This window comes from Aspergillus terreus, genomic scaffold, assembly GCF_000149615.1.
Source record: "Aspergillus terreus NIH2624 scaffold_5 genomic scaffold, whole genome shotgun sequence".
Taxonomy (NCBI): domain Eukaryota; kingdom Fungi; phylum Ascomycota; class Eurotiomycetes; order Eurotiales; family Aspergillaceae; genus Aspergillus; species Aspergillus terreus.
Genome location: NT_165928.1, coordinates 1,525,308 through 1,550,590, shown reverse-complemented (window position 1 = coordinate 1,550,590; position 25,283 = coordinate 1,525,308). Strand labels below are relative to the sequence as shown.

Genomic DNA, 25,283 nt, shown 5'->3' with positions numbered 1-25,283 from the left:
AGTTATGACGGACCGAGTTCATTCCGTCGCTCTTTCCATTCTGTACAACAACTTTTCAGTGCAATGTCCAGCACTGCCGGAGTAATAAACGTGTGATGCGTTCATGTGCAATACACTCAATTCCTTGAGTTACTTTTTAAATTCCTGAATAGCGGTTTCTCGTTGATGTCCTACTAGAAACACCCGAGGGACGGAGATAACGGATTTAGTCGCAATGCCGGGCATATGAAATGCACATCAGCCACCACATCACGATTCTTGTCTTGGAACAAAAAAAAATCCCCTCTCCTGCGGACTGTGTGTTTGTTATAAGAAGTAAACGATCCTCTCACGAGAATGCGGTCATTCTTCCGACGCTTGTTTCACTGTCGACTACATCACTTACCCAATCCGTCGCCCGCGGCTCGACGCAATATGAGCTCCTCCACCGCAGCAGTCCTCTATGCTATCACGGTATCCGTACCGCCGGTCTCGACGAGACCAGATGACGCGAAAGAAAAGAGCCACCATGTTCAAGGCGGATTCACTAACCCTTGGGAGTGAGCGATGTTCGAAGACACCCCGTCATGTCTAGCGCTAATGCATTACACAGTTCCTGGAGAACAGTCGACTTCAAAGCTATGAGACAGTTGCTGGGGTAAGCGTTCAGTGATATTTTCTTGACAGAACATATATCTCACTCTATCGTAACAGTCGTCAGGTCACCGGCAAAGCGAACCGGCCCGACACAACTCCTCCAACCGTGCCTGTTCGCAAACCAGAGTTCCTGGCAAGTCGTGAGAATACGTCGCTGCGAGCAACCTGGCTCGGTCACGCGTGCTACTATGTTGAATTTCCCAGTGGTCTACGCGTGCTGTTTGACCCTGTCTTTGAGGATCGCTGTTCGCCTCTGTCGTGGTTGGGCCCCAAGCGCTACACTGAGGCGCCTTGTCAGATCAAAGATATTCCCATCATCGACGCCGTGGTCATCTCGCACAATCACTACGACCATCTTTCGTATCCTACTATCAAGGAGATATCCGAGCGTCATCCTAACTGCCACTTCTTCGCTCCCCTCGGCAACAAAGAATGGTTCACGTGCTCGGGTATCGAAAAGATGACTGAACTCGACTGGTGGGAGGAACGAGACATTGCTCTCTCGCCGTCTAAACCCACTGGCACGGAAGTCACGGAGCCTGCGAATAACAGTGCCGCCTCGGCTGACATCCAAGCGCGGATCAGCTGTCTACCCTGCCAACACACTAGCAATAGAGGTCTGTTCGACCGGGGCAAGACTCTGTGGTCTTCCTGGGCGATTGAATCCGGCGGCCGCAAGGTGTATTTCGCCGGGTATGTTGAATCTCCTCCACTGATTTGGACTCGCATGCAGGATGCTGACTGATATCTGCCACGTAACAGAGACACCGGGTACAGAGCTGTGCCCGAACTTCCGGACGATGTCGATGACTACGCCCCAGAATACAACTTCCCCACTTGCCCTGCTTTCAAGAAGGTCGGTGAGTTCCGAGGACCTTTTGACCTGGGGTTGATTCCTATCGGCGCATACAAGCCTCGTTGGTTCATGAGCCCCATGCATGCGAACCCCCATGATGCCGTCAATATCTTCAAGGATACCAAATGCAAGAGGGCTTTGGGTATGCACTGGGGCACCTGGGTTTTGACCGAGGAGGACGTGCTCGAACCCCCGAAGAAGTTGCGGGAAGCTCTGAGGACGAATGAGATTCCCGAGGAAGGTGTCTTTGATGTTTGCGACATTGGTGAGAGTCGGGAGTTCTGATTGAACCTAAAGGATGTCTGTCTGAGTAGACTTTGTACTATAGAAACTCTCTTATTACTTTACATATTTACGGTGTTTAATACTATATATCAAACTATTCATGTATATATTGAGCCAAAAAAAAAAAAAAAAAAAAAAAAAAATCATATCCGAAGGCCAAGAGCCCTGAAGTAAAGTTGAGGATTGTATGCATCATAGCCATCCCAAGCGCAAACTAGACAGTAGATCCTGCAAAGGATCCTCGTTAGTAAGTGATTCAATCAAACAGCGGCGCCTCGGTGATTGTGTGTATGTATACGCGGTCCTTTAGACTGGTTATCAAAGACAGATAGGCTGTCATAGATCCTTCTGCGTTGTGTGGCTATTAGACGTTCTGATGTCGTAGAAAGCTCTGCGCGACGACGCCGCTGAATCTCCTCTCTGTACAAAGTCGTTGAACCATCCGCCTGCACCCGCGGCAGTCACGGCTTCCATAGTGGACATGGTACAGGTCGGTTCGTCACGTTGTCGACCGGGGATTTGCTTTCCAGGGAAGCAGTGGACTAGGGTGCTGTCGTCTACCCCGTCGACCGACGCACAGACGAATTGGTAGTACTGCTTGATGGTCACCTTATGCGTCCATCTGGTGCTATAAGCCCCGTGGCTCCTTCTCCAATCCCCAGAGGAAATACCGAGTTAAATCCCCTACAATAACGACATCATCGACAACCCAACCCCGTAGCGAGCTGAGACCTACTCCAATCGAGTTCGGCCTGGTAGCGTCCAAAGCATAGAGGGCAGCAGCCTCGGGTTCCGAAACAAGGGGAACGCCCTCCGCATTGATTACTCCAGCCAGCTCCACAGGCACCTGCAGCGGTGGCGACCTCGTACGCAGTCGTAATTATAATTATAGGATGCAAGCTTCTAAAATGAGAACGGAAGACGGGCGTTTGCAGGTAGGAGACCCGATACCCTAGGAAGATATAAGAAGAATGGGGTTGACAAGAGGGAATATCGCAGATTATATAGAAGCTAAAAAGCCGGATGAGTGAAGACGTTCAGAGAGAGAATAATGGTTGAAGCATAGTGATTTCATTGAGTAATTCCAAATCTTTATCTCCAGCAAATGTCACTCATTGTGATACTCATGTGTTGACTGCTGTTACTGCAGAGTTGAAGTAGATGAAGAAGGCAGAAGATGGATGTAGGCCGATCAGGGGGAGTGGACGGGCTAACCCGAAAGGGGATTAGGGGCGGTGAGCTTGCTGGCGGCAATAATAATCCCACTTCGAATTTGATGCTGAAAGGCGGGCACTCCCTCTCCAGATCCCCTCCACGTTCACCTCTTTTTGCTCTTCTCCGTGAGCTGTTTGGATTGATTCGGGATAGTTTCCCGTTTTTGATCTGTGATTTTTATTGATTTCCCCTTTCGCTTTCTAATCCCGTCTAGATACCACCGCCAACATGCAGGCCCCGGTGGTGGTGATGAGTATGTTGTTCCCAAGCGTCAGCTCAACCTTCCATGGCCAATCGCTAATCGGAAAATTTAGACACCAACTCTGGTGAAAGACAGGTCGGTCGTAAGGCGCAACTGTCCAACATCGCCGCTGCGAAGACGTATGTGCAACCCCCCACTATACCTCCATCTCTAACGCGGGCGGTTCCTACAGCGTTGCGGATATCATCCGGTCATGTCTCGGTCCCAAGGCCATGCTGAAGATGCTTCTGGATCCTATGGGTGGAATTGTTTTGACCAACGATGGACACGCCATTCTGAGAGAGATCGAAGTTTCGCATCCCGCGGCGAAGAGCATGATCGAGCTTAGCCGGACTCAGGATGAGGAAGTTGGAGATGGAACCACCACTGTGATCATCTTGGGTATTTATTCAACCGTCCCTCACCTTCGGAGTTCATTTTTAGGTAAAATACTGACTTGTGTCAGCTGGTGAAATGCTTGCACAGGCCCTCCCCCAACTCGAACGCAATATCCACCCTGTCGTTATTATTTCCGCCTTCAAGCGTGCTTTGGCCGACGCCCTTGCCATCATCGAAGAGGTCTCGATACCCGTGGATATTGACGACGATAAGGCCATGTACACCTTGATCCAGTCGTCCATCGGAACGAAGTTCGTATCCCGTTGGTCCGAGCTGATGTGCAGCCTTGCCCTGAAGGCCGTCCGGACTGTTTCTTTCGATGCGGGTGGTGGAAAGAGAGAGGTTGACATTAAGCGTTACGCCCGTATTGAGAAGATCCCCGGTGGACAGATTGAGGACAGTGAGGTCATTGACGGCGTCATGGTCAACAAGGACATCACTCACCCCAAGATGCGGAGAAGAATCGAGAACCCTCGGATTATCCTGCTCGACTGCCCGTTGGAGTACAAGAAAGGTGAATCGCAGACGAACATTGAGGTGTCGAAGGAGGACGACTGGAACCGCATCCTGCAGATTGAAGAGGAACAGGTGAAGCATATGTGTGATGCTATCTTGGCTCTCAAGCCTGATGTGGTCATCACCGAAAAGGGTGTTTCCGGTATGAATTTGTTCCTTCAGGAGCCGAGGTCATCCGTGGCTGACATATACAGATCTCGCCCAACATTTCTTGATGAAGGCCAACGTCACCGCTCTTCGCCGCGTGAGGAAGACGGACAACAACAGAATCGCCCGTGCCACTGGCGCCACGATCGTCAACCGGGTCGATGACCTCCAGGAGTCCGATGTGGGAACTGAGTGCGGTCTCTTCGAGATTGAGAAGATCGGAGACGAATATTTTACCTTCATGCGGAAATGCAAGAACCCCAAGGCTTGCACCATTCTTCTCCGGGGACCGTCGAAGGACATTATCAACGAAGTTGAGCGGAACCTTCAGGACGCCATGTCCGTTGCCCGCAATGTGATCTTCCACCCTCGTCTCTCTCCCGGTGGTGGTGCCATTGAGATGGCCGTTTCCGTCAAGCTGAGCCAGCTGGCCAAGTCGGTGGAGGGTGTCCAGCAATGGCCGTACAAGGCCGTGGCCGACGCCATGGAGGTTATCCCCCGCACATTAGCACAGAACGCCGGCGCCAGCCCCATCCGTGTTCTCACTCGGATGAGAGCGAAGCATGTTGAGGGCCAGACCACGTGGGGTCTGGACGGCGACTCGGGTGCCCTGGTCGACATGAAGGAGTATGGTGTTTGGGAGCCTGAGGCTGTTAAGCTTCAGAGCATCAAGACTGCAGTCGAGGTGAGTACTAATCTCATCCAGTCGAAGACGCTTATGACTAACGATACAATCAGTCTGCATGCCTCCTTCTCCGTGTCGATGATATTTGCAGCGGCAAGTCCGCACAGCAGGCGGGTGCTAACATGGGTGGAGGGGACGAGTAAAGGACAGACAGACAGGAAATAAAATGCGTACATAATGCTGCACGATCACCTCTTGATTTTGTATGAATATCCTAGACTACTAAAAATTACATGGGTATCTTCGTATCGTACATCCCTCATCGGCAGACGTAATCTCAGTCGTCGTGGATGATCAGGCCAGGACCTTCGCTCGATTGTCCGGGGGCCTCTGCAGGGTACTCACCATCGCCATTGTGTCCGCTGGCATTGAACGTCTCCTGCTCCTTCGCATCCACTGCCATCGCCTCGCCCTTGTTGGACGCGTTCTTATTCTTATTCTTCTTTGCGGCGTTTCTCTTTTCCCTCCGCTTGCGGTTCTTCTCCGTCTTCTCCTCATCCCTGCGCCTGACCTCATCTCGCTCCTTCTCCCAGTCTTTGTCAGCCTTCTCCTTATCGACTTCACTCTGCATCAGGCGCAAGCGCTCATACTCCCGCCGACGACTGGCCTTGTAGACGTGGAATTCTCCAGACCCCGCACCCGCCGATGAACCCTGGACGTTGGCGACGATCTCCGGCGGGGCGGGCAGTGATTCCGACGTACGTTGCTTGGACGGACCGGGAAGGCTGATCTCCTTGGACGGGTCGCGGAAGAGATGTTCGATTTGCGATGCTTGTTCGGTTTGCGCGGTGACGGCGCGGCGCTTCACTGGTCTCTTACTGCGCGGGTCGGCGCTGGTGGGGATCGACTCGGGGCCGGGTTCCGACATAGCTGAAGAGTTGGGTTGGTGTATATAGACAGGAGAGATTATATGAGAGGTTATATTCGGGGTTGCGATTCGCGCGCGCACGACGCCTCGTCTGTTGGAAATTTTGGGTTGAAGGGAAGCGTCTGACGTAAGAGGGGAGTGGCTGGCGCAGCGACGTGGATGTCAGAGATGCAAATAGACAGGACAAAGAGATGATGGTAATTAACAGCTTTCAAGGACGACGTTGGTGGGAGAGGGGATTCCTCGACAGAAGGGTCTGGTGGTCACAACTGGGCGATCCCGGCGGATAATGCAGAGCGGTGAGGTGTGGAGACGTTCTTAGTATACTGTAGATTCGGGGATTTCTAGGCCTTCATCCTTCACCTTCGCCAGGAACAAGTCGGGAGCACCTAATTGATCCGCGGGGAGAATCGTGGATTGCAGTTCAGTGAAACACCAAAGAGAAGGACAAAAATAAACAAAATAAAGAAGAGATTCGGGGCTTTATGCATAACATGTGACAGGCAGCCTGAGGCACGCAATCATGTATCAATCATCCTTTTATGGCCATTACCTCCAGATAATCTCTCTCTCTTCTTTTCGTCTTTCTCTTTCACCCCTTCTCTTCCATCTCACTCAACTGCCTAGCTCATGAGATCTTGAATCCCTCCAGAGTACGGGACGCCTCTCAACTGCCATGGACTGTTAGACGGCCACCCATCTTCACTATCTTCTGTATCACTCTCTGTTGGACCCCGCGCCTTATCGCAATGGACGCGGCCAACGCGGCAAGGGTCTCGGTGCATGACAGTCGCAAGGTCGGTTATATTCTGAAGAGAATTGGTCCAGTCCAACTGACCAGAGACTTCCAGTTCGACATCCACGATGTTTGTTCTTTAAAATCAAATCCCGCTTTGGTGGGACATGTCGTTAGAACGCATTGTGAACTCCATGATCGTCAGCCACTAGCTGGTCTTTTGATCCTCTCTTATACGTCAGTTCCCAAAGCCGATGAAACGGAATTCCTGCAAAGTGGCGTGCCGCCCAAAGGATACGTCCTCGTGGGTTTTCCCGAGCCGTCACAGGGGCTTGGCCTCATACACGAAGATGACCTGATACTCGTCGACCGTGCCTTAACCCTAGGTCAGAATGTAAAGCGGCATGCAAATGACACGGAGAGCGGCACGGTCATCAGCGCATCGGTGAGCTGTAGCCTGGAACCGGTTGCCTGGCGCCCTCTAGACCCTGCAACAGGCGAATACGGCCCGCTCAGGTTCACCGACCAGCCCATCCCACGCGATGGCCCCAAGCCTGATGGTCCGAAACCCCCACAGGTGCTTGATGTTCCCCAGTCAGAGCTTGTCAACTACGAGGAGTTCTCCGAGGGTGACTACATCATCTACCGGCAAAAGGTCGGCGTCATTCATGCAGTAGAGCGAGATGCGGTCATTCTTCTCGACGACAAGAAACCCGTGTCCCTGTCGGATCCAACCTCCCTGTATGTCCCTGTGTATAATGACCCCGCCAAAGTTGTGGCCCTTCACACCAACCCCTCAGCAATGCCAATTCGCCCTTTGACCAATGGTGGGTTTATCTGGACCTCTCGGTCGAGCATGACATTTCCAGGACAATACGCGTTTACGACTACAAACGACATGACCCGAGCTGAGAGGGCCTCCCTCGGTTATGGCCCAGGGTCGACTCCGCAAGGTCATGTCTTGGCCACGCCGCCAATGGACATCCACGTCGACTGGCTTTGCCCGAATGTCTTTGCCGTGGGGTTGCCGTACACTGGCGCCAACACCGAGATTCTGCGGGCATCTGCCTTGCAGGGGAATGCAATCAAATGCGACTTTGGGCTCCTCCCTAATGATAACCCCAATCAAACACTGGTCAAGCCGGATTCTGGCTTGCGAATTGGAGACAGAGTCCGTTTCCGTGACCCCAAGGCTGCAGCTGCAAAGTATCCGTCCTACCAACAGATCCCGACTGATGAATCCTATGGCCATGATATCAACATTCTCCGCATAGCTTCTACCCAGACAGAAGTCACCGTTCAGTGGCAGGATGGGAGCGTAACGATCGAACATACAACCAGTTTGCACAGGTTTTCGGGAACTGACGATGAGTACTGGCCAGGGAACATTGTCCTCTTAAAGGACGGCGTGGAGACCTCTCATCCATCTGCCTCTGTCCCGCATAGCCATGAAATCTGCGAAACGCTCCGTGCGAGGAAAGTGGGCGTGATCCAGACGGTCAATAGCCGGGAAAGAGTCGCCTCTGTACGTTGGTATAAACATCCCGATATCCAACTGCCCCACAGAGGGAGCATGCTACAGACGGGCTCGCGACTTGGCGATCTGGATGATGTGGTCACGGATGTGTCTTTCTATGAACTCACCACGTACTCTTGCATGAAGAGGAAACTGGACGATCTGGTGATTCTAGCTCCCGAAACCATTCATCAGTCTGTGATGGCACTATCAAGCCCAGCGCCGCCTTTTTCCACCGGTCCCTGCCACATGAGCATGCTATCACCGATCTCTTTCTTCGAAGTCTTTCTGTACCTTGAAGCAATGAAGATGTCTCTGTTATCTCTGGACTGGTTTCGAGAGAGCACCAAACTTGATACAACACCCTTGCCCTCCCGGTATAGTGTACATCACGATGGTTTCAACACAAAAGGCCCCATTGACTTTCTAGGAAAGATTGTATCTATCGGCTCCAACGGGATGGCCAGAGTCAGGCTGCTGGATGCGAGGAACTGCCGCGACATTATTGTTCCTTTTGAGCGGATAATGATGGTGCTGGATGATGATTATATGTCTCCCTGGCCATTTCCACCTCTTGACATGCTCAGTCCTGATGGGCCAAATCCGCCTGGCTTCGATATATTCGGGTTAGGTATAGGAAGCACTCCATTCTCTGATATCGATGATGGGTTGTCTGCCGTCCTTGAAGATGACGAGTGGGTGACAGAAGATGATGAAGATTACGAAGATTATGATGAACTTGACGACGAATTTGATGAAGAGGAACTTCCAGGCCTCATGGATACAGACGAGAATCATCCGCCACAGGAGGTCTCCGAAATTGCTCCCCCTGACCCAATAGAGCCCGAGCGGGTGCAGGAGAAGGAATTCCCCGAGCGCAAAGAATGCGACTCTAAAGGCGATGACGCCGGATCAATTCTTGCCTCTCATCTCCCGACTTCCCCTCCCCCAGGATTTGCTGTGCTCGACACTCTTCCTCCATCTGATCACCGTTTCCTTTCTACCAGCTCGCCAGGCACGACCGGCCCATGGTTCAAGCGTCTCCAGAAAGAGTTTGGAATTCTTCAATCCTCTTTGCCGCCTGGGATATTTGTTCGAGTGTGGGAATCGAGGGTGGACCTGGCACGAGTGCTGATCTTCGGGCCCCAAGGAACCCCATACGAGCACGCGCCATTCATATTTGACCTGCACTTCCAAGCTAGCTTCCCCAATGCTCCTCCCACTGTTCACTTCCATTCCTGGACCAACAGACAGGGGCAGATCAACCCGAATCTGTACGAGGATGGGAAAATATGCCTCAGTATCTTGGGCACTTGGCCGACCGCAAACCCCGAAGAATCATGGTCTCCGACACGCTCAACTGTCTTACAGATCCTGGTCTCCATCATGGGGCTCGTGTTGGTGAAGGCACCATTCTATAGTACGTTGACTCCAATGCCAACCTCTTGTCATCCTAACATGTCTTAGATGAAGCGGGATATGAAGCTCTAGCTGCGGAGGATAAGAAACGCATTGAATCCCACCAATACACGGAGAAAACATTCTTGGTCACACGGCGGTTTATCCAACATGCTCTCGAACACCCCGTGAAGGGAATGGAAGACGTTCTTGCGTGGCACTATCTCCCGGTTGGGGCACCAGGCGATGATAAGAAGAGTCCACGGCTGCTCCGACGGACCATCGAGGATGCTCTGAGCATGATCGAGCATCACAATCGCACATCTGGTGATGAGGAAGACGGTGAGGATGATGTGGCGTCGGGGTTTGTCTCGCGTCTCAGCTTGGGGGCCATTGTGATGCTCCGGAAGCATATCAGAGCGCTGGAGGATATTGAATCAGGCTTTGTTGGTCGCGAAAGTTCTTAAACCTGGTGCGGCGTCTTTGTCTGTGGACACCACCCAATTTGATGATATCAACGGTTCCTGTCTGAGTATGGTGTTGGGGTGCATACATTCTGTCAATTCTGCTGTATGAAGTTGAATTTACTCTTGATGGCATTCTCTCAGAGGACATAGCTTGTATCTTATGCCATTCAATCCAATTCATTGATAGTTAAGATGCCTTACTCCATCGATGGTGGTGAACATAAAGGCGGCGGCACCGAACTATATCAGAGTTCAACCGCCAGAAAATCAAATAAATAGCAAACCAGGGAATGCGCGACCGTGAAAGAAACATGAAAGATGTCTCACTGGCTTTATCAAACTACTCTCAGGTGAAACGCAAGAATAGGGGCAGAGACTGCGGGACTGGTCTGTGGCGTGCTCCGTTGGCGGGTGATTTTTGTTGTTGTCCAGCGCTGCCCTTCTCCGTCTCCTTCTCCACTCCATCTTCATCTCATCGCCCTTCATCTCTTCTCCGTCCACTTCCTTTGCTTTCTCAACTAATTGCTGTCTATTAATCTTCCATCTGCGCTGTTTTTGCGCCTCTTCTATCATCCTCGCAGAGAAGCATAGCATCACCTCCAAGCCATGCCAAGCTATCGTTTGGGTACGTCTGTCCTGTTCTTCAATGTTCCCAATGTTTCTTCAGAAGATACCATCCATTCCCCTCCCTCTGCATTAAAATGGCCGTCTCCATATTCCCCTTCCCTTGATTGAATTCAATCATCGCACCCCCTCCATTTTTAGTTCCTACTAACAAACCCCAGAGGAGGCCTCCACCTCCAGAGCCGGCTGCCAAAACAAGGAATGCAAGGATCAGAAAATCAAGATCCAGAAGGGCGAGCTCCGCCACGGCACCTGGGTCGAGAATGACAGAATCAAGGCCTTCATGTGGCGACACTGGTAAGCTCTCACCCACTATCATCAGCATTGCATTGCCGCTGACATCCACCGCAGGGGCTGCGTGACTCCCAAGATCATCTCGAACCTCAACGAGACGATCGAGGAGCTCAGCGGCGACAAGAAGGATCCCGAGGCGATTGACGGCTTTGAGGATCTCTCGCCTGAGAACCAGGAGCGCGTTGTGCGGGCCCTGGAGCAGGGGCATGTCGACGATGACGAGTGGAAGGGGGTGAGCTCTACCTGCTCTTTCACTCGCCTGTCTTTCCTCTCGATTGTCTGTGGCTAACTGCGTGTGTATAGGATGTCGAGATGAATCGTCCCGGCAAGGTCGGGTTCCGCGTGCGCGGCGGGAAGAAGGCTGCTGCCAAGGTATGCATGCGCCCATCTCTTTGTAAGAGTGGCTTTAGTGCCGACGCTAATGCTATGATTAGGATGACGAGTCGGAGGAAGAGCCTGAGCCCAAGACCAAGAAGCGCGGTCGTGCCCAGGCCAAGGACGAGGACAAGGAGGAGCCCGCTCCCAAGCCCAAGAAGTCCAGAAAGAGCAAGGCAGCCGTCGAGTCTGACGAGGAAGAGGAGGAGCTGTCCGACGAGCCAAAGCCCAAGAAGACCCGTGGTCGTCCGGCGAGGGCGGCTGCGGAGAAGAAGGCGCCCAAGAAGGCTGCGAAGAAGAAGGTCGAGAGTGAGGATGAGGCTGAGTCTCCTGAGGAGAAGCCCAAGCGTGGTCGGAAGAAGAAGTCTGCTTGAACTGTTTCGATTGTGGTTATTTTGTCTGCTGTGCGAATGGTGTCTTAGGGGTTTGTGACTTGATGAGATTGCGAGTGAGCGACTGGGTTCGGGATCGGTTCGCTAATGAACACGGATGTTTCTTAATATTTGTATCGATAGTTTACTAATTTAGCTCTATGAGCAGCTAGCACAGGGAGAAGGAATGTGAATACGTGGCGCTGGTGTCTTTTTCTTCTCGGATACAGCTATGTAGTAGCTGGTTACGTTTACTACTACTTTCTATCGGTGATATGGCCGGGCTGGTCTTCCATGTCTGAGAAGGCGTACAAGCGTAGTATCTAATAAGGCAGACTCCAAAGTAGGGATCTGTCCAGATATACATGCTACTAGACATCCGACTGAGGCGGCCGAATTTCTCAATTCCTAGCTAGATCATTCTACCAACATCACTCATACAACAGTCATGCGAAAGGAGCGGGATGAACAAGATACTCAATGCAGTACAGAACGCGCGCAAGGAATGGCTCTGGAACAACAGACAAACGCTAGATGATTAAATAGCGGTATAGTATATGGTCCCTTGAACCATACTCAAATGGTCGGCCAACCTCGACGAATTGAAGGGCGATATCAGCTATAGCCCCATAGTCTGGCATTCTGTTGGGGCGTGAGATGAATGGACAACTTCTTTTTTTTTTTTTGGGCTTTTGTTGCTTATAATGTGCTGGGTTGTTGTAGCGTGTCGCCATTAGGCTTTCTTGGGCAAGTCAGGTTCTCTATCATGGATTAGCACTTCACGTGTGGAGACAGCAGCAGCCCGCAGACTCACCTGAGATCCTCAAGATCATCCATATGGTTGCACATTGCCACAAACAGATCAAAAAAGAACTTGTGACCAGTCTCCATCTCCATCTGCATGGTTCCGCTGCTCTTGAAGATCTGCCGGGTGCGAATGATCATCGCCAGGTAATGAGCGCGCAGTCGATACTCTGTGTCCGGCGTGTGGTCGTAGGCATACCGAGCGGAGCGGAGGATCACATCGATGGGGATGCCGCTCTGCAGCCCCTGCTTGCGCAGCGCAAGCTTCTTGAGATTCTCCAGCTCATATCGCTCGGCTGCACAGTACACGACCGTGTCCCGGAGGACGATATCGCCGACCGCGGAGTGGAAAATTGTCGCTTCACTCGACCCGCGGCCGCCGGTGTTATAGACGTCCTGGGCGTTCTCGAGTTCCCACGAATCCGTCTTTTTGTTCCGGAGGATTCGTGGGAAGTAGTCGCCTTTGTATAGGAACTCGAGAACGCAGGACAGGATTTCAGGCTCTCTAGGATGTTTTGAGCTTCTGTTAACTGATTAGCCAAAAGGGGAAGCATACTCATCTGGTAAGACCACCGCCTTGTTCATATTGTCTTCAACCACCTGTTCCTGCAGGATAGCCGCAAAGAACGGCGAGCGGGACAGAATGTCTTCGTGCGCGACGAAAAGACGCTGATCCATGCCCACGATCAAAGTGACTATCGGGCTCATGATGGGACTGCAGATAGATATCAGTCGGTCTTTGATAACACCATAGATAGTTGATGGCGCGAAACTGACGTTGCGGGCGGTGGGGTTTCCATCTTCTCCTGCATCTTTCTCGCCTTGGACACATGCCTATCGAACGTCTTCTTCTTAGCGTGCTTGACGGACTTTCCCACCCGATTCTTGGAGTCAAAGGAGCGTTTGTCGGCCATCATGGAAGTGCCGTCCAAATCCATGAGGCGGGCCAGGAAAGACACGAGAGACATCCAGGTATAGAGGCAAAGGAGCGACAGAAGAAACCAAAAACACAGACGAGGGAAAAATGAGTGGACGAACTTGTCGGTGCAAAGAAACGACGCTACCGGATCATGCACGTCACCGCTGTCGGAGCATGAAGGAAGAAGGAGCCTTGGAAGCTGCCCATCCAAGACGAGATTCTGCTCGTAGTCGCAGGTCTTCATGTCACGGAGATGAAGAACCTACGGATCTCCGAAGAGAATCGAAAGTCCTGGAGAAGGAGCTTTCGCATGCGACAAAAAATCCACTCTGGATGGGAGTGAACTTGTGTCGTAGCGGGGGGACGGTCGACTCTGGGGAAGCGTGGAAGAAAGAAAAGGAAGAGAAGAGGAAGATGGAGGAGATGGTGACCAAATACGATTGTCGACTAGGGGATCATGTGATGGATGAGGCCGGAGGGGATGTTGCGTCTTATTGGCTTTGATGTTGTAGACACGCGTGGCTAGGCGTATACCTAGTAGATTAGGTACCAGTATGCGATAACTACACATCTGAAATGAGAGAATACGTTTTCTTTGGAGAAAGATGGTGTTGTGATCCTGAGTACTACATAGGAAGTGTCTGTATACTTTGTTCTGACTAAGTACTGTATACAAAGTAGGAGTAGGACATTCAGATGTGGCGGAGATCATATCGTGGCTGTGCAGATTAAATGTGGCGCAGACACTTGCATCACATGGCAGTGATATCAGTGATATCATCGCTCACCATCATCGTCTGGGGTTTGTTGACGCCGCCACCTTTCCAACATATTAATCTTTTTATATAATATCTGGCCGTCTTACCTGCATCAGACTTCCTGCAGTGTTTACCTGTGAATCTATAAAAATTTAAACGTCTTCCTTACGTCCATCCCTTGCTCCTCTTGTATCTGTATCCCTGTTTTCCCCGCGATCTCGCCAAATCCGCCTGACCAGCTCTACCTTCGTTTTCTTCTACAACCTCTGCGCTACGAGGATACTACTGCGTTCCAAAGAAGAGAGTAACATTCTCATATGAATCCTTGAATATGCAGGAATACGCAAATACTGAGTCCCAGCGACCTTCCTCTCGACCAAAGTCGCAAGACCCAGTCTTAACGCCGGAAGACGAGGCTTTCTTGCGCAACATCATGGCAGAACAACCCGCCCAGACGCCCGCTGATGGTCCGTTATCTCCAGTCAGCCCTCTTGAGCCCGGGTCTACGGAGCTTCATTCACCAGTGTCCCCCGTGGAGGAATTTGGCCGGGAACTGGGCGAGCAAGAGAGAAAGGCGCACGAACCAACAAAGGAACAGACCCAGGACCAGCCGGCAAAAGCCGAGAGCTCCTCACAGCCAGAAAAGAAATGGAGGCCATGGAACTGGATACGCAAGAAGAGCAACCATGAGAAGAAAGTAAGTCGATTCGACGCCCACCGCCCTGTCGGGAGAGGTCTGACTATTCTGCCTCTAGGACAAGCTAGAGACGCCCAAAGAGAACCAGACGAATACCCAAGATGTAACTACCGTTGACAAGAACGACGCCGAGGCTAGACAAGAGGCGGAAGACATGACCGACATTCTTGAGCGGCTGAACCTCGCAGCCGACAATAATCGCGTGTTTTCTATCAGCGACGAAACGCAGGAACTCCTGCGCAAATTCAAACTGATCTTCAAAGACTTGATCAACGGCGTCCCAACCGCATATCACGACCTGGAAATGCTCCTGACAAACGGCAACAAGCAGTTGCAGAAAACATATTCTGAGCTACCAGGCTTTCTCCAGAAGCTGATCGAGAAACTTCCCGAACGGTGGACCGAGTCCCTGGCACCAGAAATCCTTGCTGCGGCCAGCGAAAGAGCAGCGAGAAGCGGTGTCAATGTCGAAAACGTGGGTAAGGCTGCCGCGGCTGCCAACAAAATGGGACTTCAGGTACCTAGCTTGAAGGAGCTCGTTGGAAAGCCCGCGGCCATCGTAGGCATGCTCCGGTCTATTGTAGCATTCTTGAGAGCCCGGTTCCCGGCCGTGTTGGGGGTGAATGTGCTCTGGTCGACAGCACTGTTCAGTAAGTGATCATTTTTAGAAGAACGTATCTTCAAATATGTCCAGGTTGGCTAACATGGCGCGTCATAGTTCTGCTGTTTGTCTTGTGGTACTGCCATAAGCGCGGACGTGAAGTCCGCCTTGAGAACGAGCGCCTCGTGACGGAGGAGGAAATCAGGAAGTTGAACGAGGAATCTTCTCCCGACGAGAGGATCCGAGCTACGGAGACGCTTACCACTACCGCTCCTGCGGGAGCATCTCCGGCTCAAATCCGCGAAGGCGTGAAAGAGGCCCAGCAGTCCCGGGAATTGGCGACCGCCTCGGCCAGTGATGACAAACAAGACAACGAAGAGACGGAGAAGAAGGAGAAGGAGAACTCTACAAAACCTACAAGAACCAAGTCGCGGTTGTCCATTTTCGGTCGACCGTCGCAAAAGCCGGCTCCGAAAGTCGAGCCATATCCGGGAACATAGTACAGCATACTAATACCTATAATGTCTTGACTTATTTCTGTTTGTTTGAGTTTCTTTGTTTTCGGCTTCATTTCCGCAGCTCCTTGGATACCTCCGCTGTCTCACTAGTTCGAATGAAAAATTTGATACCGTAGCTTCCATGTTTTTCTCTACCCGATCAAGGGAACCGGCAACAAGCCGGAGGAAACAAAATCTGTCGACCGACGGGCTAATCAAAGATCGTACAATAATGTTCAATGGTATTTGGACCGAGGTGGATTAGTCGTATGGATTTTCCTCACCATCCGGTGAGCCATGGTTGCGGATCGGAGTGGATAACGGTGCGGGATCCTTGGCTCCGGTGGCAACTGCGCAGGATTAGATGGACAACCTGTCCGATGTCATGACAATCTTTTGATGGGACGGATGGGTGCCGTCCGTCCCGTCCACATTCAGGGGTTAATGGTTTCCGATCTGAATCTAAACAATATCCCCTCATTCGAGTGATATCAGAATGGCATAATGAGGAGAACCAGATTGTTGGACAAGAACAGGAGAAGAACAAGTGCTAAAAGTCTAACCTAGATTACCTAAGGACATTGGCGGCTGATGATTGGAAGGCATATCTGCCGGGAAAATCGATGACTGCGGGGTGCAGATACCCATTGGCCAATCAGAACTATTATTACATGCCGATCGTGAGTCAGCAATCCGAGTTGGGCTAGGCGGGGGATCAAAATAGAAGCCATCGATATCACCACCTGGAGGGCAATACGACAGAATACTCTGTATGATTTGTGTCTACGATTCAGGTGGAGGGTGAATGGATACTACTATTCAGAGGGATGGACCTGTGTGTGTCGTAGAAATGAATGCAATAATGAGAACATCATCTCGCCACGGTCCACTGTATCCATCGAAGAGCACGACCGAGTACTTCTTTCAGTTAAGACTCACGAGGCAGCAAGCCTCGGACAACGTGGACAGCCGATCCCTCCGACTCAATAATACAGAGTAGGGCGACATAGTATCCATAATAATAATAGCTGATTATCCATTATGTACTCAAAACTACCTTACTCCGTACGACGCTACCTCCACTAGTTAGCCACGAAATGTTCTTCTGTCCCACCGACGGAATGAGGGCGAATGTACCTAATCCTACTGGTAATGTACAGTAGGTTAGGTAGCCACCAGTCCCTTACCGCTTCTTCTCCCCAATCAAGACCTGCATGATGCATGCCAAACGCCAAAAGTGCTGATTATCTCTGCTCCCGAGTTCTCGTCGATGATTAGCTTTCTAAATTCCCCTAGTAGCGCCGAGGACGGGGCTAGATTGATCGTGACGTTGCTGCCAGGTGGAAACCGGCGGCGATCTCCATGAGAAGAAAGATACGGAGAACCTCGAGGGAGTTGATCTAGCCTTTGCCACTCCAGTGGAGCGACATTCTCTGGAGACTATGTGAAAACCGAGACAATCGTGATAGAACGAGCTGGGAATCATGAGGTAACCTGGAATCATCCAAAAGTTTTGTCCTCGATGAGCTTGAGCCGCCGGTGGCGTGGTTGACCAATCCGGACGGGGGGATTTGCCGGTACCCCCGTCCCTTGCCGTATTGCGCCGTACCGCTTTGTACCCGCGTATTGCCTGGATACAACACTATGATTGGGGATGAACTGATTCAACATGCAGCCGCCTGCATCGGGAATGATCTATCAAATCGGCATGCCAAAATAGATGAATCATTTCGCACAGACAAGAAGAGCCACATGTGTTTCCAAAGAAGGGAAAGTGACTATCCAGTCGGATGATATCTGAGCACGGGGCAGGGAATGTCCCTGGCTGACGGGATCAAGGAGGTAGGAGGACAAAGGAACATGATTCGGAATGAGTATGCTCCTGGAAATCCTGCTACATCATCTTGCATTGTTTTCTATGCTCTTCCCCGTTCTCTATCAGCGGCTCGCCAGATTTGCATACTTGAAGCATAACGGCTTATATGCCTGTTGATATTGGACTTATCCTCGGTACGGACGACGAGAAAGAGATTGATGACTGTTCGATGAGTCACGAGTTTTGCGATTGCGCTAGAAGGACCAGGTAGCCAGTCATGGGTGATTGTGTTTCTGGTTGTTGTTCGTCTTCGTTGGCCAGATCTCCCGTAGTTCCAAACATCCTATTGTTACTTACGACGTGGCATGTTATTATTATGACTAGACTCGGAATGACTATGAATCCTCCGCTGCAGCCAGAGATACCCAACTGCGTCCATCCGTGGGATTTGCATCCTGTCCATCGGCTCTGCTGACATAGTCTCTGGGAGTACCTACACCCTCCACTACCTAATACGTCCTAATGACTCTTCAGCTCCTTGACTCCTGAAATCTCTGGAATGGGTTTTTCATCGCCCCAGTTCTACCTACAGTACTCCATACATAAGGTAATACTAGGTAGTAACAGGGAGAGCACTGATTGGCCTCCTGCACTGAAAAAAGAAAAATTGAAAAGAAAAAGATGCGGTGAACCTAAATGAGCCAATGGGAAAGCAGACTTCCGATCCATAAGTGGAGCTCCCCAGAAAAGGAAAAGAGGCGTTCCGTTTTGTAACGGGAGGGAAAGAGCTGATCATCTCCCTCCTCCGGCCCTCTACTTTTTCCCGGCCGTTTCTTCTCTTCCTGATCTTCCCCGATACTTCCATCCTTCACCCCTCATCCCACCTGCCGGTCCTTCACCGCCGCTGTTACTCTTTCGTCCTCTCAACTACTATCACCACACTTCTATTTCTTCTTATTCAGATATCGTCAAGGGTTTTCGCCAGAATGGCCTTCGCTGAGCTGTAAATCTCTCGCTGGGGAGGCCCTTCCCTGGCCTCCTCAGTCCAGCAGCTCCGAGTATCCTCCAATTTGACTTGACGATATCTGTTCTCTTTCGACGCTTCCACTGGCCGCGTCGGAATTGCCCTTCAATCGATTCACAGGAGAAGCACTTTGACGTCCATCGGGACGGTGAGGTGCTTTTGCGTTCTATCCCAAGCAGAAAAAGTCTTACCCCCTCCTCTTCTCCCCGACCCCTTTACCGTCATCTTCTCTCGACCCTATAATCCCTACCATTTGAACTCTTTCGACTCCGAAGTCTCCCTACCACGATTACGAATACACCGTCAGAACTCGACGAACCTTCACCCCTACTCGAGTCCTGCTCGTCTTGACATCATCGGTCCGGACTGTCGATCAATACTATCCTCAGTCCCTATACACCAAAACTTGTACACACCAATCCTTTACACGTACATTCTAGACGATTGCCATCTGTCGGGAGAACAATGTCGCCGACTACGAAACGACTCCCCACCGGCGGTGCCAAGGAGACCCGCTCTCACCACTCCAGTCCCCTTTCCAGCATGGCGCAATCCTCGCAGCGGAAGTCCGGCAAGGGCCTCCCCTCCGGCTCGCTGACTTCCGATCGGAAACGACGAGCGGCGTCTATCTCCAGCGTGTCCTCGGTCTCCTCAGTCCCGGAGATTAGCGACGAGGGAAACGACTCGGAAGAAGATGCGGATGATGAAGATGATCAGCCTGCTGTCCGGGCCCCGTCTTATGGTCGTCGCGACCGGGGTCATAAGACGGGCATGAAGTCGTCGAAGAGGGCCAAGAAAATGAGAATCTCGGACGACGATGGCTACGACGGCCAGCGTAGTAGCGATGATAATGATTCGGATGATAGCTCCGATGATGTTTATGCGGCCGTCGACTACATCAGCGACGGTGACGATGAAGAAGATCGAGACGTCGAGAAGCTGGAGGAGTTGCTCATTGTCGAGTCGGAAGACGAGCACTCCCTCGGGGGTATGTTGGCCGCTTCGGACGTCTCGAGTGCTCACGATTGGGCCGGTCCCAATGTGTTTGACGACCACATGCTGTTGTCGGCCGCCTCCTTTTTTGATGAAGAACAACTGTACACGGCCATGGAGGTGTTTGGCGAAGCAGACATGGCCAGCGAGACCGCCATTGAGACTCCGGTGGCCCGCCGGGTGCACTTTGAGGAAGACTCCGACTCTTCCTCGGACAGTGACTCGCACTCGGATGACGAGATCCCCAGTGATTTCCTTCAGCAGGATGCCCTCGACCCCCAGCTTCGTCGCATGATTGAGAACGACAATGAGAACTACGCCACACATCGTCGGCAATCGAATGAGATGTATGCCGAGTCCGACTATGGACATTCGAATATCTATCACGTGGAGTCCGATGCCATCTCCGATGCATCGGAGTCGAGCGGCTATGAGAGTATGCAGATTACCTATGATGACCACCTCCTCCCTATGCTGACCCCCTACAAGCCGATGATGGCGAGACTACAGATGAAGACCTTCCCCCTCCCGCAACCATCACCCACCCCCGGTCGATCCTGCGCCGGGACTCGTCTGCGTCGCTGGCCCCTACCGGTGATGACAAGAGCGATACTACCAGCCGTCGACGGGGTCCCATCATGGGCACTTTCGTTGCGGATCCCCATAAGCCCGTCGCTCTCGTGGACTGCACGGGGAAGCATTTGGTGATTATTCCGGCGTACGCCTCCTCGCGCCATGACTGGCTAGAGTCTGCGACCAACAGCGTGTGTGGTACCGCGAATAACAGCCCGCGGGCCACGACGATGCATCTGATCGACGAGAGTGACACGGATGCGCTCGCCTCGCCCAACCATGCGGACTTGAGCCCGATGCTGGCCTCGAGTGCTAATCTCATGATGACCGCTCTGGGCAATGACATTGCGCCTGGTGGGCAGGTGATGGGCCCCCCTGAAGCGTTCTACCCGTCTCGGGAATTTGCCATTGATAGCTCGTTTGAGGACGACGACGATGAAGAAGATCCGGAGGCATCTCTGAACGTCGATGACTTCATCGACTTCGGGAACGGCTCGTCGGACGATGACATGGACAAGCCGTTTGATGAAGAATCTCTGACTTCACCTATGGCTGCACCGATGCCGGCGGCGACCTCGGGCACCCCTACTCCCAATCGTGGGGGAGAGTCGCACCAGGCCAACAGTGCGGAGCGATTCCTCAACCATCTGGACCGGGGGATAGTGACGGCTTTCCGTCGGAACCACAACCGGTACCAGGCGCTACTACGTCTTCCGCAACACCGAGAGTTTATGCCAGCCAATTCGCCCTCCCGCCCGGCGAGTGTCTTCCGACACGCGCGACATGCCGACCAGCGCACGCCTACGCGGAAACGCAAGGCCAATGGATATACGGGAGGGGAGGCGGTGCGACGCAAGCTGATGGACGCTCATCGCCGGAGTCAGTTGCCCTTTTGAACGCGTTGAATAGAAGTCGTCATTTTCTGGCCGCTTGTCCACGATACCCTCGGTGTTTTTGTTTGGGGGGACTACCCGTCTCGGAGTTCTACGATGCAATCTCTTTCTATTTCTTCTTATATGTTTCCTATCTACACCTTTCTTCTATTTCCCTTGGTGCGATGGTCCGTAACATCGATCTGGACGAGACTGTGTCTGTCTGGATGGTCGGTGTCGCGGCTGGAATGTGGTGATGATTCCACGACCAAAAGTTTGTTGTTGCTTGACGGTTGGAGTCGGGCGTGAGTTGCCATCTGGGAAAAGAAAGCAAGGGGGTTCGATCTGATCTATGTCCTGTTATGATGGATGATGTGTGATTGTTTTGTGCGTTGCTTTTGTGTGAGCGTTTTGTCTTAGAGTACATAGTCTACAATTCTATTTTTCTTCCACATGCACATGCACTTGCACACACGGTATAAGATGACCTGCCAAGCGAAGGGACGGGAGCGAGTCGCAGCCAATAATCATACCTACTGTATTGTACGGAGTCCATAGCCAGAGGCCGCGGTTAGGGAACAGGGAGGGAGGTGAGGTGAGGAGGCATAGGTAAAAATAGATGGCCTGATACGTGCAGGGTTTCAGCGTCACGCCGCCTTGTCCGGCGCCAGAGCGATCTCGACCACTGCTCTACGCCACTTCATCTCCTCCACTGCCCACTGCTCCCTCCCCCTTCCACCACCTCCCATCCAGCCTAGCAACCAGGGGGCCCTCGCGTGGTCCAGTCCAGAATTTCTCTCTCGCGATCGGAATCCCCACATGGTTTCACCCGCCCACCCTTGAAGATGCCCTCTCTGTCCGTCTTCTGAGGCCGGTGCCGATCCGGCGATTGCCGCCATGGCCCCCTCTTCATTCCAACGTCCTGCAGACCGGTTCCAAACAATCTCGCGGGTTCAGGGCGCTTGGAGGAGGATCGCTGGCGAACTCCGTTCCTGAGTGGCATGCAGCCTAGGCCTGATTGGAGCTGACCCCGTCTCGCACCGGCAAACCACTGGTCATCCGGAGCGGTTGTCCCTGACGGCGCTCGACTGGGCAGCATAAGCAACTGCCTAGCTCGTCCTAGGGCACCACGACACATCCATTCCGTTGACAGTCCCTTTTCGACCCATCCAGGGACGGTGGGTTGATCCGGGCCTGATTGGTGGTGGCCGCTGGTGGCTTTCGCGCCCCGGTATCGTCCAGCAGGTTCCTGCACTAGCGGAACAACCGGCACGCCTCCATTGGATTCTCTTTGTGACACTGGTGGATGCGCTGACTGCCGCTCGTCCTCAGATTGTCTCACTTGGGCCCGGGGGTCCAGAGGGCAAAGGCCTTACGTCCTGCTGAATGGAGTTCCCCCCGGACCCTGCCTGGACCATGCGGTTGCTCCTCGACGCTCGCTGGTTTAAAAGCCAGTTACCCTCCTGCGGCGCCTCATCAGGACTGTTGTTTTCTGTCCACCTTCGTTTGTGTACATTTCTCACTTGACTGCATTCGTCAGTGTTGTTCGTAATTGCTTGTCTGTTTTCTTTCGGCCTGACGCCAAAGGCTGTGATCAAGACACTCGTTCATCGGGATCACTCTTTGTCCCTGATTTCTTTCTTCTTTATTGGTGTCGTATTGTTGTCGCTGGCCTTCGATAATAATAAAAGCCCCCTCTTTCTTGACCATACACTACCACATTCTTTTGGCTGAACCGCTGTTCACTGAACCTCGTCACCATGAAGGGCATCACTTCGGCCGCTCTTCTTTCCCTGCTCGCCTTGGCCCAGGCCCATCCTCAGGGTTTGGTCAGTACATCGATCATGTTGAAGTGAACTACGCTGACGGTCATAGTGGTGGGGCACTGATACGTGCTATACTAGCCCCGATAACACTGACAACGAGTGCACGGACGATCAGCAGAACGGCTTCGACTGGTCTGATCTCATCGACGGCTCGTTCTCCCACTACGGCGGCTTTGAGTTCTCTGGCTTCGCCAAGAAGGACAAGGGTGAATTCGTAAGTCCAGTCTTCTCAGTCACAGAGGCTCACACTAACGAGAACAGGGATCTTGCATCGAGGGTAAGCTCTCCGGAGGACTGAAGTTCTCTCGTGGAGACAGCTTCTCCGTGAGCGGCTTCCGTCTCTCGACCTCCAAGGAGGCCAATGTCAAGATCAGCTTTGGCATGCCCGATGGCTCAACCTGCAAGAGCGTCGCTTCTTGCTCGCCCGAGGGTACCGATGTCTCCAACGACCAGTGCGGTGGTGCCACCTCCGTCAGCTTCGAGTCTGAGGACGAGGACGACTGTGACCTGGGCATCCACTCCATTGACTTTGACTGCTCTCCTGGCGAGAAGCCGCCGACCACTCACTCTCATTCCCACCCGGGCCCTACTGCCACTCCCTCGGTCACTCCCTCGGAGACTGGCGTGAGCCCTGGCTCGTCGTCCACTCCGGTCATCCCCGTCCCGCCTTCCTCGGGATCCGTCACCGTCCCAGCGCCCAGCACCCCCGTCCAGATGACCACCTCCACGGTCTACACGACCAGCGAGGTTACCATCACCAGCTGTGCGCCGACGGTGACCAACTGTCCCGCGGACTCGACCACCGTCGTCACCTCCACCATCGCGGTGTCGACCACCGTCTGCCCCGTGACTGAGACGCAGCCTACCGGACAGAGCACTTCGGTGCCGGCGCCGACGGGCAGCTCCCCCGTGGGAAGCTCCTCCCCGAGCGGCCCTGCGCCCACCTCGTCTCCGGCCACGCCCACCGGCGCGTCTCCCACGACCCCGGGCGCCGAGGAGTCCACCACCACGGTCATCACCTACGAGACCGTGACCACCTGCCCGGTCACCACGACTGCGACAGCCAGCGGCACCGTGACCACCTCCGTCTACAGCACGGTCTCCACCATCACGGTGACCTCCACTGCCACCGTGTGCAACAAGTGCACCGCGACCACGCCCACCGGGGTCGCCCCCGTCACCACCCCGACGCACGGCGTCACCACCGTCGTCACCTACGAGACCGTCACCACCTGCCCCGTGACCAAGACCCTCTCGGCCAGCGGCACCCAGATCACCTCGGTGTTCAGCACCATCTCCACGGTCACGCTCACCTCGACCAGCGTCTCGGTGCCGTCGTCGCCCGCGCCCGCGCCCTCGGCGCCCTGCCCCAACGTCGTGCCCAAGTGCATCAACACCTGGCTGACCATCCCCAAGTGTGCATCTAACATCGACACCAGATGCTTCAGTCCCGTCGTCCGACTTCACCAACAAGGTCATCGCGTGCATCCAGGCTGGGGAGCTTAAGACACCGAGGTCCAGGCTGCCCTATATCACTTCACCGGCATCTGCGCACCCTTAATCCGCAAGAACCCGAGCATCGTCACCGCTGTCCCCTCCACCATCACCCTCGTGCACACCGTAGCTCCCTCATCCCCCGCTCCCACCGGCGTCGCCCCCGTCACCAACGGCCCGTTCGGTCCCCTGCACCACCCATCACCTACTCCACCTACACCGTCACCGTGCCCCAGGTCTCCTTCAGCACCGGCTCCGGCGCCGCAACCACCACCGTCGGCCTGGTCCCCGCCCCGACCGGCGTCTCCCCCACCGGCACCGGCCTGCCCAACCCCTGGGTTAGCTCGTCGTCCTGGGTCACCGCTTCCGCGACGGCCACGGGCACCCCGTCCGCCCCGTTCCCCATCCAGACCTTCAACGCCGCCGCCAGGGAGAAGGTGTCGGGCCTGTTGATGGCCATGGGTGTGGCGCTGGCTGTTGTTTACTAGTTGTCTTGCCATGCCTCGTACCTGTTGTCTCGGACATCTTGTCTTCAGACTGGACCGTTGTATATGCGTAATATTGTGGTATAGTGTCATACATAGGAAGTAGTTGAATTTGATTTAGACTGCCACTTGGACGGGATTGTCAGGCTCAATTTGTATTTGATCCATCACGTTCGTAGGATAACCCAGCCAGGAGCCGTGGTGCTGGGTCCTTGGATGAATGCTGCCACAGTGATCTATTTGGAGACTAGAAAATACAAAGTCCTACTGTATATATATACTGGAGATTTTTGTA

General features: G+C 53.1%; 9 protein-coding genes across 9 annotated transcripts; 7 read left to right on the top strand and 2 right to left on the bottom strand.

Moving 5' to 3' along the window:
• Positions 1–414: 414 nt before the first annotated feature.
• Positions 415–1,777, top strand: ATEG_04101 (putative Zn-dependent hydrolase/oxidoreductase family protein; the record flags this gene model as incomplete). The annotated part of the gene is made up of 4 exons (XM_001213279.1): positions 415–539; positions 593–637; positions 694–1,329; positions 1,399–1,777. The coding sequence occupies 4 exons, from the start codon at positions 415–417 to the stop codon at positions 1,775–1,777; spliced, it is 1,185 nt and encodes a 394-aa protein (XP_001213279.1).
• Positions 1,778–3,220: 1,443 nt separating this feature from the next.
• On the top strand, positions 3,221–5,123 carry ATEG_04100 (chaperonin-containing T-complex subunit CCT3; the record flags this gene model as incomplete). Its single annotated transcript, XM_001213278.1, has 6 exons — positions 3,221–3,245; positions 3,307–3,373; positions 3,427–3,677; positions 3,811–4,290; positions 4,343–4,980; positions 5,034–5,123. The coding sequence occupies 6 exons, from the start codon at positions 3,221–3,223 to the stop codon at positions 5,121–5,123; spliced, it is 1,551 nt and encodes a 516-aa protein (XP_001213278.1).
• Positions 5,124–5,257: 134 nt separating this feature from the next.
• Positions 5,258–5,848, bottom strand: ATEG_04099 (uncharacterized protein; the record flags this gene model as incomplete). The annotated part of the gene is made up of 2 exons (XM_001213277.1): positions 5,258–5,310; positions 5,545–5,848. The coding sequence occupies 2 exons, from the start codon at positions 5,846–5,848 to the stop codon at positions 5,258–5,260; spliced, it is 357 nt and encodes a 118-aa protein (XP_001213277.1).
• A 749-nt stretch (positions 5,849–6,597) lies between these two features.
• On the top strand, positions 6,598–9,965 carry ATEG_04098 (ubiquitin-conjugating enzyme E2; the record flags this gene model as incomplete). The annotated part of the gene is made up of 2 exons (XM_001213276.1): positions 6,598–9,520; positions 9,568–9,965. The coding sequence occupies 2 exons, from the start codon at positions 6,598–6,600 to the stop codon at positions 9,963–9,965; spliced, it is 3,321 nt and encodes a 1,106-aa protein (XP_001213276.1).
• A 606-nt stretch (positions 9,966–10,571) lies between these two features.
• ATEG_04097 (uncharacterized protein) lies at positions 10,572–11,632 on the top strand (the record flags this gene model as incomplete). Its single annotated transcript, XM_001213275.1, has 5 exons — positions 10,572–10,590; positions 10,751–10,886; positions 10,941–11,115; positions 11,187–11,255; positions 11,318–11,632. 5 exons carry the CDS (start codon positions 10,572–10,574, stop codon positions 11,630–11,632), a joined length of 714 nt encoding a protein of 237 aa, XP_001213275.1.
• A 730-nt stretch (positions 11,633–12,362) lies between these two features.
• Positions 12,363–13,347, bottom strand: ATEG_04096 (BTB/POZ domain-containing protein; the record flags this gene model as incomplete). Its single annotated transcript, XM_001213274.1, has 4 exons — positions 12,363–12,390; positions 12,444–12,938; positions 12,990–13,148; positions 13,211–13,347. 4 exons carry the CDS (start codon positions 13,345–13,347, stop codon positions 12,363–12,365), a joined length of 819 nt encoding a protein of 272 aa, XP_001213274.1.
• A 1,094-nt stretch (positions 13,348–14,441) lies between these two features.
• Positions 14,442–15,908, top strand: ATEG_04095 (uncharacterized protein; the record flags this gene model as incomplete). The annotated part of the gene is made up of 3 exons (XM_001213273.1): positions 14,442–14,807; positions 14,866–15,457; positions 15,502–15,908. 3 exons carry the CDS (start codon positions 14,442–14,444, stop codon positions 15,906–15,908), a joined length of 1,365 nt encoding a protein of 454 aa, XP_001213273.1.
• A 3,302-nt stretch (positions 15,909–19,210) lies between these two features.
• On the top strand, positions 19,211–21,207 carry ATEG_04094 (uncharacterized protein; the record flags this gene model as incomplete). Its single annotated transcript, XM_001213272.1, has 2 exons — positions 19,211–20,174; positions 20,228–21,207. The coding sequence occupies 2 exons, from the start codon at positions 19,211–19,213 to the stop codon at positions 21,205–21,207; spliced, it is 1,944 nt and encodes a 647-aa protein (XP_001213272.1).
• Positions 21,208–22,943: 1,736 nt separating this feature from the next.
• ATEG_04093 (extracellular serine-threonine rich protein) lies at positions 22,944–24,515 on the top strand (the record flags this gene model as incomplete). Its single annotated transcript, XM_001213271.1, has 3 exons — positions 22,944–23,012; positions 23,059–23,223; positions 23,271–24,515. 3 exons carry the CDS (start codon positions 22,944–22,946, stop codon positions 24,513–24,515), a joined length of 1,479 nt encoding a protein of 492 aa, XP_001213271.1.
• Positions 24,516–25,283: the final 768 nt, after the last annotated feature.